Here is a 23941-nt window from a genome sequence, read left to right on the forward strand (position 1 = left end):
TGTTATTTCCTAAATGTGTTAAATATTTCCATCTTGTCACATTTATTTGCATAATATATTATCGAATTAGTAGCAAAGTGTTAGTGACAGACGTGACTAGTTAATTTTATTCCATATCTACTTCACATTGATATTATGATGTACAATTTAGTCCATAATACAAGAATTTTACGCTACTCTTGGGTGGTCTGATATCCTTAGCGTATCAAACATAATATGTAATTGATCTGCGCCGATATTCAATCTATCCAATTTTTTTTTCTACCAAAGGCCTAAATTTGGTAATTTCTGCTTTCTACTAATTGCAAACTTCTATCTTTGGCGTGAAAAGCATTGGATAGAATAAACATTAATAATGGGCGTTAAATTTTATAATAAGTTTATGAGAATTTTAATGCGATGCGATACATGAGACGCGTATGTAGGTGCGTGTTTCGGTCTGTTCATACGTCTATATGTCTGTGTGCGTCCGTGTAGATGTGTGTGACATGAGACATACAATACAGGTATGTGTAACATGACATATATATAGGTATATATATATGATACATATATATATGAGGTGTGTGTGTGACATGAGACTTATTTCCACCGTTTCCATCTCTACCGTTTTTATGACCATTATCTATATGTAGATGCGTGTTTCTGTCTTTTCATGCGTCTATATGTCTGTATATGTCCGTGTACATGTATATGTGTGTGTGTATGGGCTGTGTAAGGTTCGCCACCGCCACCAAGCAGATGTGTGTCTCAGCGCGTGGCGGTCGCCTAGCGGTACATGGCGACGTCGGGGCTACGGTAGAAGCACATGTAGGCGTCGGCGAGCAGGCGCTTGGCGGGCGCGGGCAGCTGGCGGTCGAGCGGCGCGGCGCGGTGCAGCGCGCGTCCGCCCTCCTCGCTCAGCCACGCGCCCAGCTCCGCGATGCCCACTATCTCCGGGATGTTGTAGCCGTTGCGCTCGCCTGCACGCACACACACATAATATCATATCAAAAACAGGTTCACCGGTTGTGGAAAATACCGTGTAGTACAGTGACGCGTGATTTACGTATGGGCATGTATTAAAGAAAAAAGCAGTGATAGCCTAGTGGTTAACAGGTTGGCCTCTTGATCAAGGGGTCCGAGGTTCAAATCTTAGACACGCATCTCTGATTTTTCAAAGTTATGTGCGTATTAGAAATTAATTATCACTTGCTTAAACGCTGAAATCTTTATAAAAAAAAAACTTTACTAAGAAATGTGAAGTCTACCACTACGCACTTGGCCAGCGCGATAGACTATGACCTAATCCTTCTCATTTTAATGGGAGACCAGTGCCCAGCAGTGGGACAGTAACGGGCTGATGATGATGATGATGTATTAAGATAATTAAGGTTATCTATAAAAAGTATAATACCTTTTCTGTCAGCCATGGAGTCGAAGAAACACCATGGAGCATCATGCCCAGCTCCTGTCTTCACAAATGCTACATAGTGACTCGTCTCTATGCACAATACTGCGAATAATTCCATATACACTCGGGGAACGGGGCATGACTCAAGAATATTCGCGTACTCTTCACAAATAGTTAATGGTATCGCCTGGAAATAAGATCAAAATATATTCTTTATTTAAATGTAAAATACTGCGGTACTAAAAAACAGGTTTCTTTTTTTTAATGGTTTTATAGATACAATGTATTGTTTGTATTAAAATACGTATTTACGGCGACGTTTAGCAAGCGAGTGGTACCTAATGGGCGTATGACCTAGGGGCGTTCAAGAGGAACCCTAACAATAAAGGTACTTCTTATTTAAGAATTTCACTTTTTTCACCTTAGCCAAGGCTAATAGGAAAAAGTGTTGACGCCTAAACCTCTCCTTATATACGCCCAAGCGGTGAATGAGAGCATAGGATATCGAAAAATAAAAACACTGACGTGCTGTACTATATCAAGTATCGACAACTAGTTGAGTTCATAACGCTGTTGACCTTTTAAATGTGTCGTTATCTATCATAATTCATATTCACAAGAGAGTAACAATTAAAAAAAATAATAACAACCTGACTAAATTATTTTATATTTCTTTTTTTAATGACTTTAAAAAAAGAAATTAAAAATAATTTACTTTTTGTGTTAGTGTCGCCGACTAGTCGAGCTCATAGCGTCGTTTACCTTGTGGTGCGGGCGGGAGGCGTGCGCGAGGCGCAGACAGGCGGCGCAGAGCGCGCCGTCGGCCGCGCCGCCGCCCGCCGCGTCCAGCGCGCCGCGCGCGCACGCCGCGCACTCCCAGCGCGCCAGCGACCCGCACACCGAGCACGCGCGCGGCACTGACCACACAAGGTTACGTTTGTAAACCTCATTATTTTAGGTATTTGAAAATCGAATGACTAAAGCTGGCCGCATACATACGTGTCCTTGTTCGATTTCCGGATTCGGGAACCTGAATGTCGTATAATTTTTTTCGTATAAAAATATGATCTAACCGCCGCACACACTTCCGTTTTATTTCCGTTCGGAAAACTAACATTTTATATAAAAATAGCATTCAGGTTCCCGAATCCGGGAATCGAATACGGAAACTAACAAGAAAAACGAGTGTATGCAGCCAGCCTTATTATACGTCTCGCTTTTTATTAAATCTCGAAATAACTCGAATAATCGACTTCAAAATCTAATACTTCAAAACCTCAATAGACTGTACATAATTTTTAGAAACTTAGTTTGTTCCAAAAGCAAAAAACACTTTCACGATCTTACTTCAACCATCTTCAATATTATTGACTGGTTAATAATTTACTTTAAAATAATAAAAATGGTATAAATAGATTATGGTTATTAAATAGATAACATAAACTTTGCTTTCTTGTCTTTAAATATTATAGTAACATATATTTTAATGGTGTGGTTGGACTTTATTCTTGTATTTTTATAACATATGGAATCCTATCCAACATTAATTTACATATTTTAAAATTTAAATACTTACAGCCTTCAATGAGATCAGTGACATCTAATAATGGAGACGGCTGAACTCTTTGGTACAACTTGTAATTTTTGCCAAACCTTGGCATCTGAATAATAAATGCAGCTGGTACCTAAAACAAAATTATTTTATTGAGAATGAATTGTCAGATACACCCATTAATACTCATTGCATTATAAAACCTGAAAAACCATCTAAAAAGCTTTAATATAGAGGATAAGACACCATTTCTAAAAATCTGAAAGTGTTAGATCTAAAATCTCAGATTTTCAAATATTATAAAATTACCTTCATTAAGTTTAAAGTACTTTAATGTTGCAATCAAGTCTATTCCCATAAATTATACCGTACAACACCTTATTACAATATAGCACAAACCTCACTGAGCTTAACACCCGACGTCGCGAACGACTGTTCCAACAGCTGTTGTACACTAGGCAGGGTGACATGCTCGTCTTTCTCGACAAACAGCTGATAACAATACGCCTCTTGACCAGAAGACAACTTCAGGAACGGTTCCGCCCGTAACAACTGTGCCACTAAGCCGTTGAGAAACTCTTCAGGGTCCTGAGAATATATGATCACCCACATTAATATCTTATTAAATCGCATTCAAAAATTTTTAGCTTTTTTTTCTAAAGCATCAAAGCTTTAGGCGGCAGTATTTTGGGGCGGTAAAGTTGCATTAACGACTTTTGCAAATGAATATCACTATTTTTAAATACTGTATACCCAAAGAGTAAAATGTATCCTTGACTTTGTACTTCTACAGATTATGCCGCAGCGGGTTCACCACCTCCTCGCGCAGCACCTCCGAGTAGTGCGGCGCGTCCTGTGCACATCGTGACGTCATCATCCTACACACCTTCTCCTCGGTGGTGAGGCCGGGCACGTCGGACAGCCGCTCGAGCAGCGTGCGCAGCTTCATGACGCGGTCGGCGCGCACGTAGCCGTGCCGCCGCAGCGGGTTTACCACCTCCTCGCGCAGCACGCGCTGCACCTCCGAGTAGTGCGGCGAGTCCTGTGTACAATCGTATAGGTGTTTCATATATTTTTCACAGTATAGTTCTGGCGGACTAATGGCTGGGCGGCGGAAGGGGCGGTCAGCGAAAAAAAAGGTCGACGAATTCAAACCATCACTGAAATACGTATTTGTCGGCAAATAAGTCATTTGTACACATTCGTAATTTTGTAAAATCAAATTAAGTTTTTAGACTGTAGGCCTCACTCAACATTTCTGCCCCGGGCCTCAGACGACCTTAGTCCGCCACCGCAGTATAAAAAAAACTTATTAATTTACAAGATACGACGTATATAATTTACAAACATGTGAAATGTAATAAATATCAAATTTCCGTGCACACAAAAATTATCTTTAAACCAAAACAATTTGATGGCAGCAGTTTTACTCGCGTTTAAACTATTCTTAATAGTGTCGTAAGCATTTTAATATATTTTAATAATTAATAACCTAAAACCTCAATAAAAGGCGTATCAAATCCGAAAAAACAGTCACATATAGCTGACACTTCCAGAGATTCCTAGGCTTTAAAGAAAAAATCTAGCTCTATAATATAAGTATAGAATGTTACAGATAAGTTATTATTAAGTACATTTATTACCTCGGGCTCCGGCGGGCGATACAGTAACGCATCGAACACGCTCGTGAATGTGAACATAGCGAAGAGCGTAGCATCCAGGTAGCACGAGTTGTGGTGGCCCTGGATGCCGCGGTTCTTGCCTTCGAGGTCCCCTAGCGCGCTCAGCGGTGGCACCACACCAGTCACTACAGGACAATCTGGCTGAAAAGACAATAAAAACTTTTTTATATTTGTTTTGTTTCTTTGTTGATATTCGTGCGTGCACTGTGTGCGTCTGCACGAGTACGTGTGTGTATGTCTATGACTATCAGATAATAATATTGTCTTGTTATATATTGGCAAAATTATGGGCACAGTTATGGTGATGATTCGATCCCTACGTGCACACAGTGGAATCATCTGATCAAAGCCATGAGCCTGATGTCAATCACGCGCACACACTTAATATCTTTCATAATTATTTTCCGAATTAAAGAATGTAAAATTTTATATACGTCAGATATTTCAAGAATTCATTGTCAACAAATAAAATGATTTTAACAAAAAGGTAGTATTTACTTAAGTGCGAGTATTTTCGGTAGAAATGCGAAAATTTTGTAAAAGACCTGAAAGTAGTTGACCTGTGGAAATTTGGATTTTTATTTTGTAGGGTGGAGGCCTCCTCTTGTTGATACTCCGGGGCAGTAGACGCACCTGTGCACCAAGTCCGGTCGATACCTGATCAAAGTCATCAACGCGGTGCGTCGCGGCGCGGTCCGGCGGCGGCGTGTCGCGGAAGCGCACGGCGGCACAGCGACAGCGGCACGAACAGCGCGCGCCTCGCCGCGCACATGAACGCGCGATACGTGCTCCCCCAAATCCGCTCAGTACCTGATCGAAGTCATCAACGCGGTGCGTGTTCCCCCAAATTCGGTCAATACCTGGTCAAAATATCAACGCGGTGCGTGCTCCCCCAAATTCGGTCAATACCTGGTCAAAATATCAACGCGGTGCGTGCTCCCCCAAATTCGGTCAATACCTGGTCAAAATATCAACGCGGTGCGTGCTCCCCCAAATTCGGTCAATACCTGGTCAAAATATCAACGCGGTGCGTGCTCCCCCAAATCCGGTCATTCACCTGATCGAAGTCATCAACACGGTGCGTCGCGGCGCGGTCCGGCGGAGGCGTGTCGCGGAAGCGCGCGTCGCGGCGGCACAGCGGCAGCGGCACGAACAGCGCGCGCCCCGCCGCGCACGTGAACACGCGGCTGCCGTTGTGGATGCCGTCGCCCAATCCGCACACGCTCTGCTCCAGCTCCACGCCCGCTGTTGGTGTCTCTGTTAGCGGAAAATTACATCATCACGTGGCTAGCTGTAAAAGTTCTGACAAGATTTATATTAGCGTTTTAAAGTGCCGGTTTGAACATTGTCTGTTTGGTTCGAAGTAGGATTAGGTGATTGTGTTGATATGTTGGTCATCATTGGTCTGAAATATCGTGAAGCATGGGCCGACAAAAGTTGGTTGCCATCGCTGAGGTAAACAATAATTAGGTAAATTTGTGAAATAATTGAATTAAAAAATTAAGGAATAAGAAAGTTGTAAATGTCGCAGATATAGGTATTATTTTAAGCATTGTTTATGTATTATGTATCTATTAAATTATATTCATTGAAAAAAATTCAGTCCATTCTAAATCAATGTTGCAATGAGTTTTTAAATAAATATTACAAACCAATTTTATTCATCTATTATTTACAGTGTACCGTGAGATTTCCACAAAGATGTTGCACGTTGGCAATTAAAGTTATGCGTACCTAATTTTCTATCGTAATTCTACACTTAATCAAAAGACAAAATATTGTGCCTCTCACCGTCAATGATCCCAATCCACCTAACGACACCATAGTAGTGTTGATCGACATCAGTGGCGACCTCGACGAGCGAGCCGACGCCGATGTCCTCCTGCAGCGGCGGCGAGCCGGGCGGCGGCGCGGCACGCGGCGACCCCAGCGACGGCGAGTCGTACAGCTCCTCGGGGTTGGTGGTGCCGCATACATCTGCATACACGGAAAGGTACCTCAACATCATGAGTAGGTACATTTGTAAAAGTCATAAAGTAGGTACTTACGTACAATTATAGAATCATACGTTTTGATAATCACTGTTATATATTTATTATATTAATTTCAACTTCGACAGCATAACTGGTGTTAAATTTTGCTACGCGTTCTAGTTTAAAGGGTAGAGACATGAGGCACGCCAACTTGGTCTTCAAAGGCAGTTTAGGGATATCAATGCACCTGTAGACGAACCCGAGTAGTTCTTCTACACACGTAGGAAAAGGAGGCCTGGATAACACCAGGCTAAGCTTATATACAAGCCCCAGTGTTTACTTAATATAAAAGGGGAAGTTATCAATGGAATAATAGAATAAGAAATAAGCATGTTATAACAAAACTAATAAAATCGAATAAGTAAAGCCTATTGAAATGTATAAAGAAGTAACTATGTATATAAACACAAGCTTAGGCGACAATACAACAACACTGCGCTCATGTCCGTCAGGACGCGAATCTTACTCCAACATGAACCAGGATCTGTTTAAAATTAATTAAGAAATGTAAAGGGACACATACTCCTTTCAAATTCAAGCACACATAGGGGTATTTCGTCAATAGAAAGCTCTTCAATATAATACGCGTGAGACATGGTTTGGCGCGCACTGCCGCGCTCGCCTCGCGCCCCGCCGCGGCCGTCGACCGATCACTATTGCGACCGTTCGCCTAAATTTAGATAATAGGAAAGCTAAAATTGGACTGTGTATACTTGAATGTCGTATGCAGTCTGTGATCTAGTGAAACAATAAGACTTCTGTTAGCAAACATAAAATGCGTGTTACCTAATTAGTGATAATAAATTTATTTTAGAAAGTGGTTTTAAAAAAACTGCAACATGGTATGTATCTTGTCTCGTATGTACATTTAACATTTCTGGCATAGGTATATTTTGTTTTGGCTAGTGTTTACATATTTAACAAAATAATTTCAAATACTAAGCATAGATTAGTATTTATGATAGTAAGATGGAATAACAATACCAATGTACACAAATTGGATGAACTACCTCTAATAATCACATATAATTAAAGAGATAATAGCTGTTCTATAAGTACTTACTAGAAGAATAATTTGTCAGTTCAGTATAAATACTTGAATGCAAATATTATATATATTTTAAGACCGTTATTTAATAATGTAATTAATTGTTTATTAACTGATTTAAGGCAAGTTTTTCCTATTTTTCAAGTAATATAAATATCATAATTACATACTCACCCACTAAAATACCAGTCTCAATCTTTTTGGCCTCATGTACCATTTTACTGCTTGAACTGTGTTCTTCAGAGCTACTTGGGGTAGATGATATTAGGGTTTTGTTCCGTCTTCTCTCTGGAGCCAAGTGGTTTATGAGGTTCACAGACTTGACTCGTTCATGTTGAGGTGTACGCTGCATAGTGCGTCTTGGGCTGCGAGGCACCGACCCATACTCGGGACGATCCAGCTCTCGAGGTGGCGGAGGCCAGCTCCCTCCGATTAAGTTAAATAGGTCAAGCTATACAAATAACAAATAAGCATATTGTAGGCACTTATATCTGTCATGCAAAAGATCCATACATTATATGTTAGGATTATTAATCACATTTAAACCTCATATTGAAGAAAATGTTATGGTATGACAATATTATGTTAAACATAATATTGTCATACCATATGTTAATTACTTGTTACAGTTATTACAATTATGAACTTTATAAGTAACATGCTTTAATGTGTTGAATTAATAGTTCCCTTTATTAAGATTTATTACATACCCAGTTCTAGCTTCATATCCAAAACAATGAAAATTATTTAAATAAACTGCATTTTGTCGTGATGTTTTAATGGAAATTTGGAAACAATCTTGTAAGTTTTAGGATGTAATGTACATGAAAATACTTCTATTTGGTATGATTTATTCATTTTTTTTAATATTTGATATTCTTAACATACCAAATGTATTGTTCAGGATCCACTTACCATACTATGTTTGTGTAACTGAACAATTTACAAATATATATATATTTTGGAACATTACAACATTATTATTGTTCTTGTAAAATAGGAAGTAAGTAGTTCGAGCAAATACGTACCTTAGAAGGCTTAGTGTGTATAATTACTAAAATAGTTTTTTATCATTTTTAATAAGTTCTTAGTACTCATGTTAGGATAGTTAGTACTCATAAGCCCATTTTTGTGTGCCATTCGAAATTAATGTGTAGATATTAAAATCTATGTATGCCTATACTTATATGGTTCGGTTAAAATACATCGAGTGCAACCCATAGTAATGGTAACGTGATAAAAGTTTTTAAAATTGTAAACTGATATATAAAGATTATTGCAACCTGTGGCTCCCTGCTGCTACTTGCAACCTGATGCTCCTGCTGCAGGCGGAACTCATTGCTCATTCTGATTGCCAGAGTAGTATGTGAGTGATACTGTACATAGTGCTTAATTAAAGCATATATTTGTGTCACAAGATAAATGATTCAAACCAACCTGTTGTAAATTCAGTGGTCAATTTTTTTCATAAAGGTTGAAATAACATTTAGGATACAATAACTACACACAAATGAAATAGATGTCTAATCAAATAAGAAATATTTATCGCTCAACAAATATAAATACAACACACCATTTGACAATGACACTATTCGTTCCGTTCGTTTACACAACATTGACAGTTTTGCAAAATATTCATTGATATTTTTATAACAAAAAATATTCAATATCCAAAATGTTGTGTACTATTATTTACTTTTCCACTTTGCTTTTTTGGTAATAAATCAATACTCAAACATCAATATAAATATGAAAAAATGGTAAATATTGTAATATTAAAATAATAATGCGTGTAAAGGATCTTGTTTAAGGATAAAATGACCTTCGTGAATGACAAATTGACAATGACATATTAATAACAATCAGTATCAAATTGTATGTTTTTGTAAAAATAAAATACAAAATATTCAATAATATCAAAAACTGTTGTTTATTATGTTAGACAGCAGAAAATTTGACTTGCTATAGATTTAATTGGATCCTGGAATTAAGTAAAATTTTAACATCAATGATTGAGACCCAGGTTTGAGGTATAATTTTAAATATGTTTAAAGTTTCTAGCAATTTATCTTTTAGAAATCATCATCACCATCATTACAGTAGAGAAGCATGAGCTGTATTATATGCTTATTTGTATTGTAAATAAATACCAAAAAATATATAATTACACCTTTTTTCTTCATTATACCTTTTTATGCCAGAGTTTGTGATGAATATTTTTATAAATTAAATAAAACTCAAAATACTATTAAGGTAGGCGCTTTTTATAAGGTAGATAATCTACTTCTAAATATTTTCAGCCTTTCGCAGACACAATGATTCGTCAAGGGAGCATTGACGACATAAATGCTCAGCAATTTTTGAAGATCTCAAACTATGAAGACACAGTCCGTCAATTGGACACCTACTATGCTATAGGTATGATAATAAATAATATTTGGATTCTAATTAAGCTAAGGGTTTCTGGGTCAGTCTCAGAGAATAAACTTCTGTGATGATTTTAACTAGGATGAGGTTAAGTGTAAAGTCTTAAGCTCTGGTCATATATTGTATGGATACAATTAAATTGAGATCAGTCCTAGGATTTTTGCAACTTATGAATGTTAATGATCTCGACATCTGAATCTTCATAACATTTGATTGTATATGGTTACTATTGTGTGATTGAAATTACTATTAATAGAATTAGAAACATGCAGTTATATCTGGTTTTTATAAAAAATCTGTAAGTTAACTGCATATTAACTGTTGTTGTCTTTGTTATATAAGTTAATTTGTAACTTAATGTATCTATATGTTAAACTAATTAACATTTGAACCTGTGATAATATATTTCGACAATTAGATAATATAATTGTTTTATTATATAATGTTATATACAATATGAAATGATCTATATTGGAAATTGTATTTGTTGTATTTACAGTAAAAAGACAATTACTCAGATTCCAAAGCCCAATCACTGGGTTATTTCCAGTACTGTCCTCTGATCTCCACATTGGCAGCGTGAGAGACAGTGTGTACTGTGCTGCAGCTGTGTGGGGCCTGTATCAGGCTTACAGGTAAGGTTATGGGCTAATTTTTTAAAACAAATTATTATAATCTTGATGAATAAATGCATATTAAATTTAAATTATTTTTTAAATGTTATTTGTACTTTCAGTGATAAGTACGTAGAATGTGCATCACACTCATCCCTTACTTTACAATTTTACCATTTAATTTTTGCTGTAGACTAGCATAAGGACTGTCATTCCAAAAATAGTTTTGCCAGTTCTGGTTCAACCAGCAAAAACCATCAACACATTTCTTTTTAGAGCTATTGCTACAGCTTTCTAGAGCTGCTCTTCTCACATTTACTATAGATTAAGTTCTCAGTCCTTAGCACACATGGTTTTATTTTAAAAACCATTTAATGTCCACTGTCTTGATTTATCAAGGTTACTTAAAAGATAACATGTTGTGTATTTCAGACGAATTGATGATGACAGAGGCAAATCTCATGAACTGGGTCAGAGCACAGTTAAATGCATGCGGGGTATCCTCGAGTGCTGGGTGAAGCAGTCGGCGAGGGTGGAAGCGTTCAAGACGCGACAGAGCGCTGCCCACGCTCTCCATGTCAAGTTCCACCTCACCACTGGGGAGCCAGTCCTTACTGATGACCAGTACCATCATCTACAGATTGATGCAGTGTCACTCTACTTGCTGTTCCTTGTGCAAATGATTACATCTGGACTTCAGATTATTTATACACAGGTAATGTGGTAAGGTTTTTTTACTTCAATTATTATATTGTGTGTACATGCTAAATAAATGCTAAATTTTGTTATTTTTTCATGTTGTCTATACAAAAATGTTTCATAGGGAACATTTCTATAACTCATTTCAGAGTTCAGAATAATTATAGATTGTGTTGAAAAATGCCTGATTGCTTGATTTTCCCGCCTTTTGTTTTGGTACTAAAGATTCTTTACCTTATTTTGTTTTAGGATGAAGTGGCTTTTGTCCAAAATCTGGTGTACTATGTGGAGCGTGCATACCGAACCCCTGATTATGGTATGTGGGAAAGGGGCACAAAATATAATGATGGAAAACCAGAAATTCATGCCTCATCTATAGGTAAGCTTCTTCTAAATCATCCTAAAGTTACTTAAAAGAGATTTATTGCTTGCTTTCTCTGCCTAATGGATATTGTAGATTGTGTGTTATAGTAGATTTTTAAGGTATCAGGACACCTCCTTATCCCTAGATTCCCTAGCACCTTTTCTTTTTATCCGATTGCAGAAGGTAATGTTTTTGGAGCGTATGTGTGTATATAATATGTACTCGTATTTTTGTACGTCTCATTCTCTGGCACGCACTGCAGCTGAAACGGCTTGATGTATTTTAACATGTGACGTGTCTTTCGATTTGTCTAAATTGAAGGGTGACATAGGCTATATTTTTAGGTTTAAGTTTTTATAATAATTTAATTAAATTTTGTTTTAGGTATGGCTAAGGCAGCTCTTGAAGCAATCAATGGCTGCAATCTGTTTGGTGAGAAGGGCGCTTCCTGGAGCGTCATTTATGTGGACATAGATGCGCACAATCGTAATAGAAGTATTTTTGAAACAATGCTGCCACGCGAGTCCAGTTCCAAGGTATAATTACAAGATCTATCTGAGATTTTCGTCATAGTTAATGAGTTCAACACACTCAGACGTTTTATAATATTGCAAATATAATAACTATAATTGTACAAGATCATCCTACTTAAACAAAATAATATAAGTATGTACTTAATAAAATAAGAAAATTAAGTTTAATAAATATGTTTTGAGTTTATTGACTATAATTATTTATTTCATAAAAGTATAACTAAAATCAAGTTGTATGAGTAAGCTTTATATTTATTAATTTGTGGTCCAATGCACGCAAAATTTCATTTTTAGGGAGTGGACGCGGCGCTTTTACCCACAATCTCGTTTCCGGCTTTCGCCACTCATGAGGAACTCCTTGTTCAATTGACGAAAACAAACATATTGACCAGGCTCCAAGGGAGATATGGGTTCAAAAGGTTCAGCAGAGACGGCTTCAAGTGTGTTCTGGAAGATCCAAATAGAAGATATTATAATGAGGGAGAGCTGAAGGAGTTCGAGGGGATTGAGTCGGAGTGGCCACTCTTCTATGTGATGATGATCATTGATGGCGTGTTCAGGACTTTGCCTGATCAAGTGGAGGAATATCAGAAGCTACTGAAATCTCGGATATATATGGATGAATTTGGAGGTAATCATTAACTGTATAGATTTTTGCACTCATGTGTGGTATAAAAAACGCTCGTTTTAGCAAGTGCATCAATATGATTTCACATTCAGCTGCTCTGTCGAATATCAACATGCAGCTCCGACCAGCGCTCAAGTGTATGCGACGCTCAAATGCAAAATACTGTTAAATTTGAAATTCAGTTGTTAATATTTATTTTTGCTATTTTTTATTAGCAATCATTAGGTTGAAGACCCATAAATGCACATTTTTTAAATTCATTTTTGTCTCAGATCCTGTGATACCGTGGTATTACTACGTCCCACGAGAGGGCATTGAGAATGAACGCAGCGAGCCTTATTCAGTACGAAGGGTGCCAGCCAGTAAGTATTAATCCATAAAATTTGCAAAAATGTTCCCACAATTACTTCTAATTTTGTTAAGATTAAATTACTTATTATCTCACAATAGGTTTCGTTGTAATTATTACTGAATTGATAGCTTATAAGTATGTTACATTTGAGAAATATATGTTGCAAATGTGTTTAAATTAATCAAGATTTTATTTTAATTACGCCTTATTTATTTCGCCGTTTAACTATGGTGGTATATATATATATACCGCCATAGGTTACATATGTACACATGTATTTATTTACATAAAACCACGATACGTATAATTACAGGCCAACCAGATGATAATAGTGAAAATAAAGGTAACTTTGCAAGCCCATTGAGAATGCCCTTCTGCCTTTCACTTCCTCCTTGTATCTAATTTTCTGGTGTTTGGCGCATTAACAAACGAGTTTACAGGCTTTAGTTTTTTATGACCTCAAAATATTTTTTTAATAATTTTGTATTATTAATCTAGTATATAACTTAACTGTAGTTTTGTTTCACTGCCTTACTTATGCTTTAACAACTAATAATATAATACTTAAAAAAGCGTGTATGTAGTTCTTTAGATTGCCATCTTTTACTGTGCTTCTATACTATGCCTATTTTAGAGAAAATTTTAGATCTTATTTTAACTTAATTTTAGGTTTAAGTACATTTTGCTCCATACTTGTAATAAGTTATGAACAAAGCGTAAATTTCTATCAGGTATCAGGTATCTGATAAAGGTTTCCATTAAAGTTTGCACACACTTTGATCGTGCACAGTACCATCATTCCGAATGCCATCTACGCCGCATGGACATTACATGGAGATTAGACATGTATTCCTGACCAGTATCGAATCAGTACGAGTAAGTTAATTATATACATGTACTGCCGCGTCTATTCGTCTGTACTCAGCGAGTATCTAAACGTTGGATAATGCATAATTTAGACAGACGAAGATTAGAACGGAAGAATAGGAGCGGTATTTATATATTCGTCATCGTTCGTCAAACTATTCGGCGAATGTTCCGCGAGTATCAAATTATATAATATAAGAAAGAATGCGGTACGTGATGGTAACGGTCACCAGATACGGGCGGGCTGTTCCTGTGGGCGCAGGCGATGTTCGTGCTGGCGCAGCTGCTGACGGGCGGGCTGCTGCACGTCAACGAGCTGGACCCCATCCGCCGCTACCTGCCCTCCTACAACCGCCCGCGCCGCGCCGGCAGATACTCCGCCTTCCAGGTCTGTACTATTATTTTAAGGTCGCAGGTTACTTCTGAATCAAATGTGAGTCTGAATTTAATCTTATATATAAAATTCTCGTGTCACAATGTTAGTTACCGTACTCCTCCGAAACGGCTATACCGATTTTCACCAAATTTTATATGCATATTCAGTAGGTCTGAGAATCGGCTTCTATCTATTTTAAATACCCTTAAGTGATAAGGGTTGTACACTCTTAACATTTTTTTATTTATATGGCAACACAACGTTTGCCGGGTCAGCTATTATAATATATAGTTCACGTGATACTTCGCCAACTTTTTCACTTAAATGATACAATATCAAGTACACGTCTACAAAATCATGATTTGGATAGTATGCATTATATTTTAAGCGTATGTAACTCAATATTAAGCCGGTTTAATAATTCAATTCATTTGATTGAAAAGAGTTGAGCTGCAGGTCAGTTACAAAATAATTGGCTGATTCCTCAAGTAAATCAATATCGATTGTGTTAATATAAATAAAATATTGTATTTGTTGTATAGGAGGTATTTTATAACAATAAAATATTATTTATTTTAATTTTATGCATTTACGTGATATTTTGGAACTTGATAGATGGATCCAAATGACATGATACTACTGTTTGTTTTAACTTATGTGTATTTAATTTCATGCCCAAATTGCAGGCCAAACCAACTTTTGTAAGTATACGGTATTCAAAATTAATGGCATGAAAATAAACGATATCTGGTTATTAGACTTGCATCACGGTATTATTTTTTCTTTGCAGCTCAACTGTCTATGCTTCATCTATTGCATATTGTATTTCTGTATGTTCATACGTGAAAATAATTTTAATAATTGATGAAGGCATGTTAGAATGATTACTAAATTTTAGATATAATCGTACTATTTTAGTTACAAAATTATTTACTTGTGCAAGTTAAGAACTCACCGATGTATCTGGCTTAAATTGTTATACCTTAGTGAAATAAGTGAATAGCTTTTCGTATAGTCAATACCTATTGTATTTCGCCTGCTTCAGCTGCTTAGCTTTCATCTTTAGATTGATACTGACACTGAGTACATTTACTTCTACTTTTAAAGAAATCATACGAGATTGTGAGAATATTTAGTTTGCAATGTACTTAAGATGCTCTTAGGCCGCAGAAATAACGTTTACTTCAAAAAAATATGTTACTGTAAAAAGCATGACAAGAAATCAATAAACAAAACGAAAAAATGGTCGTGGACTCATTGCGTTACAAATGATCAGAAATGCTTTATACAATAAATTTATAGCCTATAAAAATAGCTATTCTTAAATGTACTTATGCATCGATATTATTACTTATATCGTTATAAAATTCAGGGAATAGCCACTGACTTGGTGGTGCAAGTGGTATTGATCGCAGAGTCGATGAGACTACAGGCCATGATGGGCACATACGGCATTCAGACTCAAACGCCGCACGAGGTGGAGCCAGTTCAGGTAAGTTGTGGGTCGATCTTGGATTTTAAGTTGTGATCATTTATGCCTTTTGTTGTTAATAATCAATGTGGCTCTTCCCAAAAATATCGAAAATTTACAATATCTAGTAGCCAAAATTGACAAATTTCATACATTGGTTCTTGTATTACTATAATTTAATTAAAAATTCTGATTCAAACACAAGAAGCTTTACCCACAGAGGTGTGTAATGACAGATTACGTCACGCGTTATATGTATAAATATTCTTAAACTAATATATTAGGTTTTTTAACAGGTGTGCAGCTCTACGCAGTTGGTGCATGTCTATCGGGAATTAGGGGTGTGCCCAAAACTGAAACTTACCGGACGACCCATCCGACCCGTGGGTTCTTTAGGAACTAGTAAGGTATGGAAATGGAATATACCTTTCGAAGCTGGTACTTTTCCACTGAATTTATTTATTTTGTAACCCATTTCAATTCACCAGGAAGATTATGTCGTAAGAGTAATATTATGTGCTATTTTTAATCCAAAGTTTATCTCTTAATATGTGGAATGAATTCTTTCAGATTTACAGAGTATGCGGAATGACCGTACTGTGCTATCCGCTGATATTTGAAGTGTCAGAATTCTACTTGTATAGAGACATGGCTCTTCTCATTGATGACATAAAAACGGAATTACAATTTGTCGGCAAGTACGTATATTGTACACAATTTTATTTATTTACGTTTAATAAGTAGTAAGTAATGTTTGAATAAATGCTTCTTTATATTCTAATGGAAAAGTAGAATGACTATAGCATGATATAAAGATAATTTTATCCGGTATCCGGAAATGAAGAAGAATTCACAATCTCATGATTGTGGATTTAAAAAAATAGGCCAATCAATGTGAATTATGAGAAATGATCTCATACTTCACATTTATTGGCCCGATAGGCCTAAATTTTTACATAAGAACTATTTGACATATTTAAAGCAGAAAGTATGTCCATGGTCGAATTTTATTCTGTAAAAATGGTTATTTAAATGATTTTTTTTATCTTTAAAATTTACTTGTTTGTTTTCATAAGATACTGGCGTTTGTCCGGCCGGCCGACTGTATGCTTGTTGGTGCGCGAGGAGCACATGCGCGACCCGCACTTCAAGCAGATGCTGGACCTGTTCGCGATGCTCAAGAAGGGCCACTGCGACGGCGTCAAGGTGCGCCTGGGTAGGCTGCAGAATTTGATATCCAGCTCTTGTATTGGTAAGCTTCAAATGTTTTAGATTTTTTTTTAACTTAGTTAACTTTAAGATTTTTTTTATTGCTACTAACTGATTATAAGAATTTAGGTGACAATTTTAATGATATAAATCCCTCATTACCAAATCATCGACTTAACATTTACCTCGAAGTAACCTCCTGTGGCAAATGTTAAATTAAATTTTATACTATTACTTCCTGCAATATCCCCATTTTAATTTTGAATTCTTACTTTTCCTGAACTTATCGATTATATTAGTATAGTATCCGATTCTCTGTTCGACATTTGGCTTATTTTCTGCCACTCTAGAGCATCTGGACTTCATGAGCCAGGGCGAGTTCCCGTCGGAGATGTTCACGCAGTTCCGTCAGCTGGAGCACGAGTACATCGGCTACCAGTCGCTGACGGACGTGCCGCGCACGCTCACCTACCGCGAGGAGCCGCTCGACTGCGCCACGTACCGCCACCGCCCCACACCCGACGTGGTTGATGCGCTCCGCAACACGGACAATATCTTCGCGCAGAGCCAGCTCTGGGGTATCTTGCTCGAGCGCGAGGGACCCATGTATGAGGTGAGCTCGGACCTAGGTGTGGGGAATCTTGCTCAAGGGCAAGGGGCCTATGTGCAAGGTGAATTGAGACAAAGTTCTGTAACATCTTGCTCGAACGCAAGAGGCTTGTGTACGAGGTGAGCGGCGACAACAGCATTCTGTTGGAGCGCGAGGGGCCCATGTACCAGGTGAGCGGATACATGGCACAAGGTCATTATAATATGAGCGAGAGATACGTAAGTGTTAAGTGAGCTGAGTGAGCATATCGTACAGTCAGGTCTAGAGCTCGATTACGAGTTACGACTGATGACTAGGTGAGAGAGAACCGAGCTAGCTCCGCGGATTGCGGCTGAGAAATATTGCACTAATCTAGCTCTGTGGTAAGTGTAACAATCTTCACGTGGAACTTTTTGTTGGACATTAATAGACACATAGAGATATAAATGCAGTTATAAATAGAATTGTTTAGTAATACTTTAATTATTTTTCTACATGATCAAATATGTATATCAAAAATTAGGTTGTACGTTAAGCAATATGTACTTTGGTTTAAGTTGTATTAAAGCAATAATGAACATGCAGGTTAACGGTGCAAGCGCGCTAGAAGCGCTGAAGAGCCTGTACCACAGCGCGGGCGTGCTGCGGCACTGGCGCGCGGTGCGCTACTGCTCCTCGCTGCTCAACCACACCGTCGACTCCATCAGCCCCTTCATCACCACCGTGCTCGTCAACGGCAAGCAGGTCACTAAAACATCCTTCTCGTATCGCATCTACGAATATAGCTGTAATATCATGAGCTTGTGATCAAAGAGAAGAGTTGAGAGAATTCATTCAACTTCAATTTTAACATCACTTATTTTAGCACTAAAAATATTATAAGAAACTTACACATCCAAGACTTTTCCATACTGTTTTAAAATGTGTATGAAGTCTAGAATGGCTTGATTTATTTACATGTAAATATAATAATTGCTATTGAACTAATTCTCTGACCTTATCTGATGAACCAACACAAACGCTACAAATCTACAGAATTTGGAACTGCTCTTATTACCTATTTTTTTTTAATATTTTTTATAATATGGGAGTAGCAGACGAACATGCTGTCCACTTGATGGTAAGTGGCTACTGCCGCCCATGGTGATCTGTAATCAACCACAGATAGGATCAGATATTCCTACCTGAGGTCGGCCACAGATGCGCCGCTACACCGTGTATCATCTATGGCTACACCTGAGGACTAAGCTGGACAGCCACGGAAGATTATGTCTATCTTACCACGCCCTTCAAACCAAACACAGCAGCGCTTAACGCTGTTGTTATAAGGCAAAAATAAGTAATTAATTAATTTTTTATCAATTAATTTTTAATTTTCAGTTAACTGTGGGTGTCATTGGACATAAAGAAACTACGTTTGACAAGCCAATGACCCCCGGCGAGATCCAATCTGTGATGTATTCTACCATACAACCGTATGACGTCGTAGGAGCTGTATTGCAACAGGTATTTTTATAGATTTCTTTGCTATTTCAGATATTATAATAGTTGATTTACGTTAGTGCCTGTGAAGTAATTACAATAAGTGGCATATTTTTAGTTAATCACAAATGCTTTATGAAAAATTTACGTGATTTTCCACTTTAGCTCTTAAGAGTGTTGCAATTGCGCTGTAAAACAGTCTCACTATCAGGCGATGCAGTTAAAATAAATAATGAAGTGAAAAAAATTGAAACGATGTCGTGTCACGGTGCAGGAGATAGTGCTGTACTGCGGGCGGCTGATCGGCACGAGCCCGGAGCTGTTCCGCGGCATCTTGAAGATCCGCGTGGGCTGGGTGCTGGAGGCGCTCCGCACGTACCTGCAGCTGTTCCCCGAGCGCCGCGCCGCCGCGCTGGAGGGGCTCTCCCCGTACCGCCTGCGCACGCTGCTGCAGCAGGTGCTCTCCGTGTCCGACTGGGCCGAGGAGCGCGGGTAAGCGCGGCCTGGTGCTGGAGGCGCTCCGCACGTACCTGCAGCTGTTCCCCGAGCGCCGCGCCGCCGCGCTGGAGGGGCTCTCCCCGTACCGCCTGCGCACGCTGCTGCAGCAGGTGCTCTCCGTGTCCGACTGGGCCGAGGAGCGCGGGTAAGCGCGGCCTGGTGCTGGAGGCGCTCCGCACGTACCTGCAGCTGTTCCCCGAGCGCCGCGCCGCCGCGCTGGAGGGGCTCTCCCCGTACCGCCTGCGCACGCTGCTGCAGCAGGTGCTCTCCGTGTCCGACTGGGCCGAGGAGCGCGGGTAAGCGCGGCCTGGTGCTGGAGGCGCTCCGCACGTACCTGCAGCTGTTCCCCGAGCGCCGCGCCGCCGCGCTGGAGGGGCTCTCCCCGTACCGCCTGCGCACGCTGCTGCAGCAGGTGCTCTCCGTGTCCGACTGGGCCGAGGAGCGCGGGTAAGCGCGGCCTGGTGCTGGAGGCGCTCCGCACGTACCTGCAGCTGTTCCCCGAGCGCCGCGCCGCCGCGCTGGAGGGGCTCTCCCCGTACCGCCTGCGCACGCTGCTGCAGCAGGTGCTCTCCGTGTCCGACTGGGCCGAGGAGCGCGGGTAAGCGCGGCCTGGTGCTGGAGGCGCTCCGCACGTACCTGCAGCTGTTCCCCGAGCGCCGCGCCGCCGCGCTGGAGGGGCTCTCCCCGTACCGCCTGCGCACGCTGCTGCAGCAGGTGCTCTCCGTGTCCGACTGGGCCGAGGAGCGCGGGTAAGCGCGGCCTGGTGCTGGAGGCGCTCCGCACGTACCTGCAGCTGTTCCCCGAGCGCCGCGCCGCCGCGCTGGAGGGGCTCTCCCCGTACCGCCTGCGCACGCTGCTGCAGCAGGTGCTCTCCGTGTCCGACTGGGCCGAGGAGCGCGGGTAAGCGCGGCCTGGTGCTGGAGGCGCTCCGCACGTACCTGCAGCTGTTCCCCGAGCGCCGCGCCGCCGCGCTGGAGGGGCTCTCCCCGTACCGCCTGCGCACGCTGCTGCAGCAGGTGCTCTCCGTGTCCGACTGGGCCGAGGAGCGCGGGTAAGCGCGGCCTGGTGCTGGAGGCGCTCCGCACGTACCTGCAGCTGTTCCCCGAGCGCCGCGCCGCCGCGCTGGAGGGGCTCTCCCCGTACCGCCTGCGCACGCTGCTGCAGCAGGTGCTCTCCGTGTCCGACTGGGCCGAGGAGCGCGGGTAAGCGCGGCCTGGTGCTGGAGGCGCTCCCACGTACCTGCAGCTGTTCCCCGAGCGCCGCGCTCGAGATCTGAGAAAACTTTTCGTAGATCGCTTACGACTTACAGTTCGTTTGTTTCTCTTTAATTAGATCGCGGTCGTGATTTTATTTTTAAAAATCGTTGTAAATAGTTGGTACGAGTTGGATTTCACCACCATGAGTCAGATAATCACCCTGTTATTTTCCATATAAATTGCTCAAGCTCTGCTAAGGAGTCTCTCAGACCTCTTTGAATTCGTTATATTAAGTGTTATCTTATCAACATTTTAGGTTGACACCACTGCAGCGTCGACAACTAGAAGGCTGCCTGTGTCGCGTACCAAAACATTTTTATATTCAAGTTTGGGACATCCTTTTGAGAACGCCTAAAGGGATAATTGTACAGGTATTATTATGTAATATAAAAATTAAATTTTATATATTTGCGTGATATATAATCCGGTTTTAATATTAATCTACTGTGATTGTATGTTGATATTGGTCAATTTATTTATTTCGGACAATATAAATAAAGATACAAAAGTATAATTGAATACCGAGATCATATATACCTTACAGACTACCATACATACTAATATGGTGCAGTTTTTACTTATTTATTACTGTATAATAAATATTATTACTATACAACAATGTTACATTACATCTATGATACTGCTGGAGCTGATTTTTTCTCTGTACATGTCTTTTGCTCGAAAGTGATGATTAAAAATATGTTGCATTCTGACAAAAATCAATTCTGAATAAATGAGTTAAAATAGTAACTGTTCGTCGTGACCAGGGGCACATGATCCCCGCGCAGCCGACGCTGGTGAACATGTCGCGGTCGGAGCTGTCGTTCGCGCTGCTGGTGGAGGAGGCGCTGGTGCGCGTGGCGGCGGGCGCGCGCCGCCAGCTGTGCGTGGAGCTGCTGTGCGTGCTGGCCGCCATCCTGCGCCGCAACCCCGAGCTCTACCTGCAGCAGCCGCTCGACCTCGACCGCCTGCTTGATGACGCGCATCTCACGTATGCCAAGGTATGTCTTTCGCCAGGCGAGGTTTACATGGGGCTCGACCTCGACCGCCTGCTTGATGATGCGCACCTCATGTACGCCAAGGTACGTAAGCAAAAGGAGATCTAGCCAAGTGTAAGCCAAGAAGGCTATCCTGCCTGGAAAGCGATCATGCCCAGAATCTTGTATTTGTAATATGTATGTCAAAAAGTTACTAAACCTTCGAGATTACATGATTCAGAAAACTTGGCAACATTTTTTGACTAGTTATGGAAAGTAGTCTGTCTCCATTGTATTGTTGGTCTACATATTACCCCGTAACCGAATCTTGGTACTTAAAATAATCTTCGGCCTCAGCCTCCCAAACACGTATCACATAAGTAGTTTAAAAATAAATTAGGCGTTCAGTTTATCCAACTGTCTGAATCTACAAACAATCAAACATTCTTTGCTTATAATTTTCGTCACGTCAGTACGAGACCCGAAGTTTATTTGTTAATAAATCACTTTCTAAAACAATACAATTAAAATCAGAAAAATATTTTAAATTTATTAAATTAATTTGGTAGCCTTATATTCTGTGTGATAAGACAGCAAAGTAATAACTGTACGATGGTACCAGGACACGGGCATATCTGAGGAGAGCGCGCGGTCGGGCGAGGGCGCGCTGGCGGCGGCGGCGGCGGGCGTGACGCTGGGCTACCTGGCGCGCGCCGTCGTCAACAGCGTGCTGCAGGCCGCCGCGCCGCACCAGGCGCCCGCCGACTCCTGCCTGCTCGCCTGATCACCCGCCACTCGCCTCCCGATACCACGCTTCTCGAAGAACTAACTCCCTGAACCCTATCTGACACTCGTTGACGGGCGCGCCACGCTTCTCGAAGAACTAACTCTCCCCAATCGCCATCTCGTATCAATTGTGATCCTGTTACAATAATCAACCCGATGTTAAAACAAAATATTTAGTAAAATCAAAAAGAAAAATATAATGTCAAATTTAATAAAATAAATAATAAATATAACCAAGTCAGAATAATAAAAAAAAAAAACACTTGTTGACGACCCGGGCTAACATGCTTTCTGAAAGTTCCAGGCTTAGACATGTAAGTAGTAAAAAATGTGATTTTTAAGAAGACTAAAAATTTAGAAAAACTTTTACTACCTACTTGTTTTGAACAGGATGTATATTAAAAACAACTTCCTTCCTCCCGCAACCGGCACGGCACGGATCTACTAGCAAATGTTTTTTTCACTTGTCTATATCTACACTATATCCGGCCATAGGCATTGACCACGACGCGCGAAAACGTAGTATGGAATTATAGCAGTACAATGTCGTCTTATGTACAAAAATGTATTCTTATGTAAATATATAATTCTTATTCGTCGTTTGATTATTCCAACAAATATCATTTGATATTACATTGGAATAATTCAATAAACAAATCTTAAATTCCAAAACTAAGGCAAAGTAATATTTTAATGCTATAGTTTAAGTTACTCTTGTAGATGAACTGAAAACTACAATTATTTTAGAAAAATATAGATTTTTTTATAAATTTAACTTTTGATACGTATTTTTTTGTTTTGTGTTTAAAATCGAATTTATCAAATAATAAATAATTTAATATAATCTTCGTATTCTGATCCGAGTACCTCCTATACAAATAAATATCATTATGATAATCAAAATATCTTCTTCCGTTCAAGTATACGATATAAAAATATTATGAAATCTGTTGCTCAAAAGCGTATTTCAAAAAAACTGAACGCACAAAATAAATTAATAAACAATGCACAGATCACTTATTAAAAATAAAATCTTGTAACATTGAAGATGTGCCATAATATATTATGATGAAGATCTCCAAAAATGGGGCAATTTTTAAATCAA

At 39.7% G+C, this 23941-nt stretch overlaps 2 protein-coding genes across 6 annotated transcripts; one reads left to right on the top strand and one right to left on the bottom strand.

Annotated features, from left to right (window-relative positions):
* Nucleotides 1–589: 589 nt before the first annotated feature.
* CYLD (ubiquitin carboxyl-terminal hydrolase CYLD) lies at nucleotides 590–9315 on the bottom strand. 3 transcript variants are annotated; one of them, XM_073080794.1, is made up of 12 exons: nucleotides 9146–9315; nucleotides 8992–9055; nucleotides 7883–8159; nucleotides 6419–6604; nucleotides 5685–5884; nucleotides 4589–4768; nucleotides 3832–3987; nucleotides 3345–3533; nucleotides 2970–3078; nucleotides 2156–2310; nucleotides 1397–1580; nucleotides 590–962 (listed from the first exon to the last, which is right to left on the bottom strand). In XM_073080794.1, exons 2-12 carry the CDS (start codon nucleotides 9052–9054, stop codon nucleotides 769–771), a joined length of 1893 nt encoding a protein of 630 aa, XP_072936895.1. In that variant the 5' UTR covers nucleotide 9055; nucleotides 9146–9315; the 3' UTR covers nucleotides 590–768. The 3 variants fall into 3 exon arrangements, with proteins under 3 accessions (XP_072936895.1, XP_072936896.1, XP_072936897.1); XM_073080795.1 differs by lacking the exon at nucleotides 8992–9055; XM_073080796.1 differs by lacking the exons at nucleotides 7883–8159; nucleotides 8992–9055; nucleotides 9146–9315 and adding an exon at nucleotides 7184–7303.
* LOC140748089 (probable phosphorylase b kinase regulatory subunit beta) lies at nucleotides 7373–23054 on the top strand. 3 transcript variants are annotated; one of them, XM_073080793.1, is made up of 21 exons: nucleotides 7373–7502; nucleotides 10009–10126; nucleotides 10635–10770; nucleotides 11182–11464; nucleotides 11698–11827; nucleotides 12197–12348; nucleotides 12640–12976; nucleotides 13246–13335; nucleotides 13639–13668; nucleotides 14426–14580; nucleotides 15941–16060; nucleotides 16336–16446; nucleotides 16610–16737; nucleotides 17116–17291; nucleotides 17599–17861; nucleotides 18423–18581; nucleotides 19218–19343; nucleotides 19594–19811; nucleotides 21330–21444; nucleotides 21841–22074; nucleotides 22673–23054. In XM_073080793.1, the coding sequence occupies exons 1-21, from the start codon at nucleotides 7500–7502 to the stop codon at nucleotides 22832–22834; spliced, it is 3246 nt and encodes a 1081-aa protein (XP_072936894.1). In that variant the 5' UTR covers nucleotides 7373–7499; the 3' UTR covers nucleotides 22835–23054. The 3 variants fall into 3 exon arrangements, with proteins under 3 accessions (XP_072936894.1, XP_072936893.1, XP_072936891.1); XM_073080790.1 differs by lacking the exons at nucleotides 7373–7502; nucleotides 21330–21444; nucleotides 21841–22074; nucleotides 22673–23054 and adding an exon at nucleotides 9550–9738 and having other exon boundaries at nucleotides 19594–20599; XM_073080792.1 differs by lacking the exons at nucleotides 15941–16060; nucleotides 16336–16446; nucleotides 16610–16737; ... (6 more) ...; nucleotides 21841–22074; nucleotides 22673–23054 and adding an exon at nucleotides 15255–15818.
* The last annotated feature ends 887 nt before the right edge of the window (nucleotides 23055–23941 follow it).

The sequence above is a fragment of the Epargyreus clarus genome, unplaced genomic scaffold (assembly GCF_041222505.1).
Source record: "Epargyreus clarus isolate Ecla_fem2 unplaced genomic scaffold, WU_Ecla_fem_2.2 ptg000015l, whole genome shotgun sequence".
Lineage (NCBI taxonomy): Eukaryota > Metazoa > Arthropoda > Insecta > Lepidoptera > Hesperiidae > Epargyreus > Epargyreus clarus.

Excerpts from the sequence above, each read along its gene's own strand:
- LOC140748089 (XM_073080793.1), top strand. Across the intron at positions 11,465-11,697 it reads TTCAGATTATTTATACACAG|GATGAAGTGGCTTTTGTCCA; the intron begins GTAATGTGGTAA and ends ATTTTGTTTTAG. Across the intron at positions 17,862-18,422 it reads GCGAGGGACCCATGTATGAG|GTTAACGGTGCAAGCGCGCT; the intron begins GTGAGCTCGGAC and ends ATGAACATGCAG.
- CYLD (XM_073080794.1), bottom strand. The coding sequence starts at position 9,054 with ATGAGCAATGAGTTCCGCCTGCAGCAGGAGCATCAGGTTGCAAGTAGC. Across the intron at positions 4,769-5,684 it reads GTGTTGATGACTTCGATCAG|CCAGATTGTCCTGTAGTGAC; the intron begins GTGAATGACCGG and ends TTGTCTTTTCAG. Across the intron at positions 3,988-4,588 it reads ATCGCCCGCCGGAGCCCGAG|GACTCGCCGCACTACTCGGA; the intron begins GTAATAAATGTA and ends GATTGTACACAG.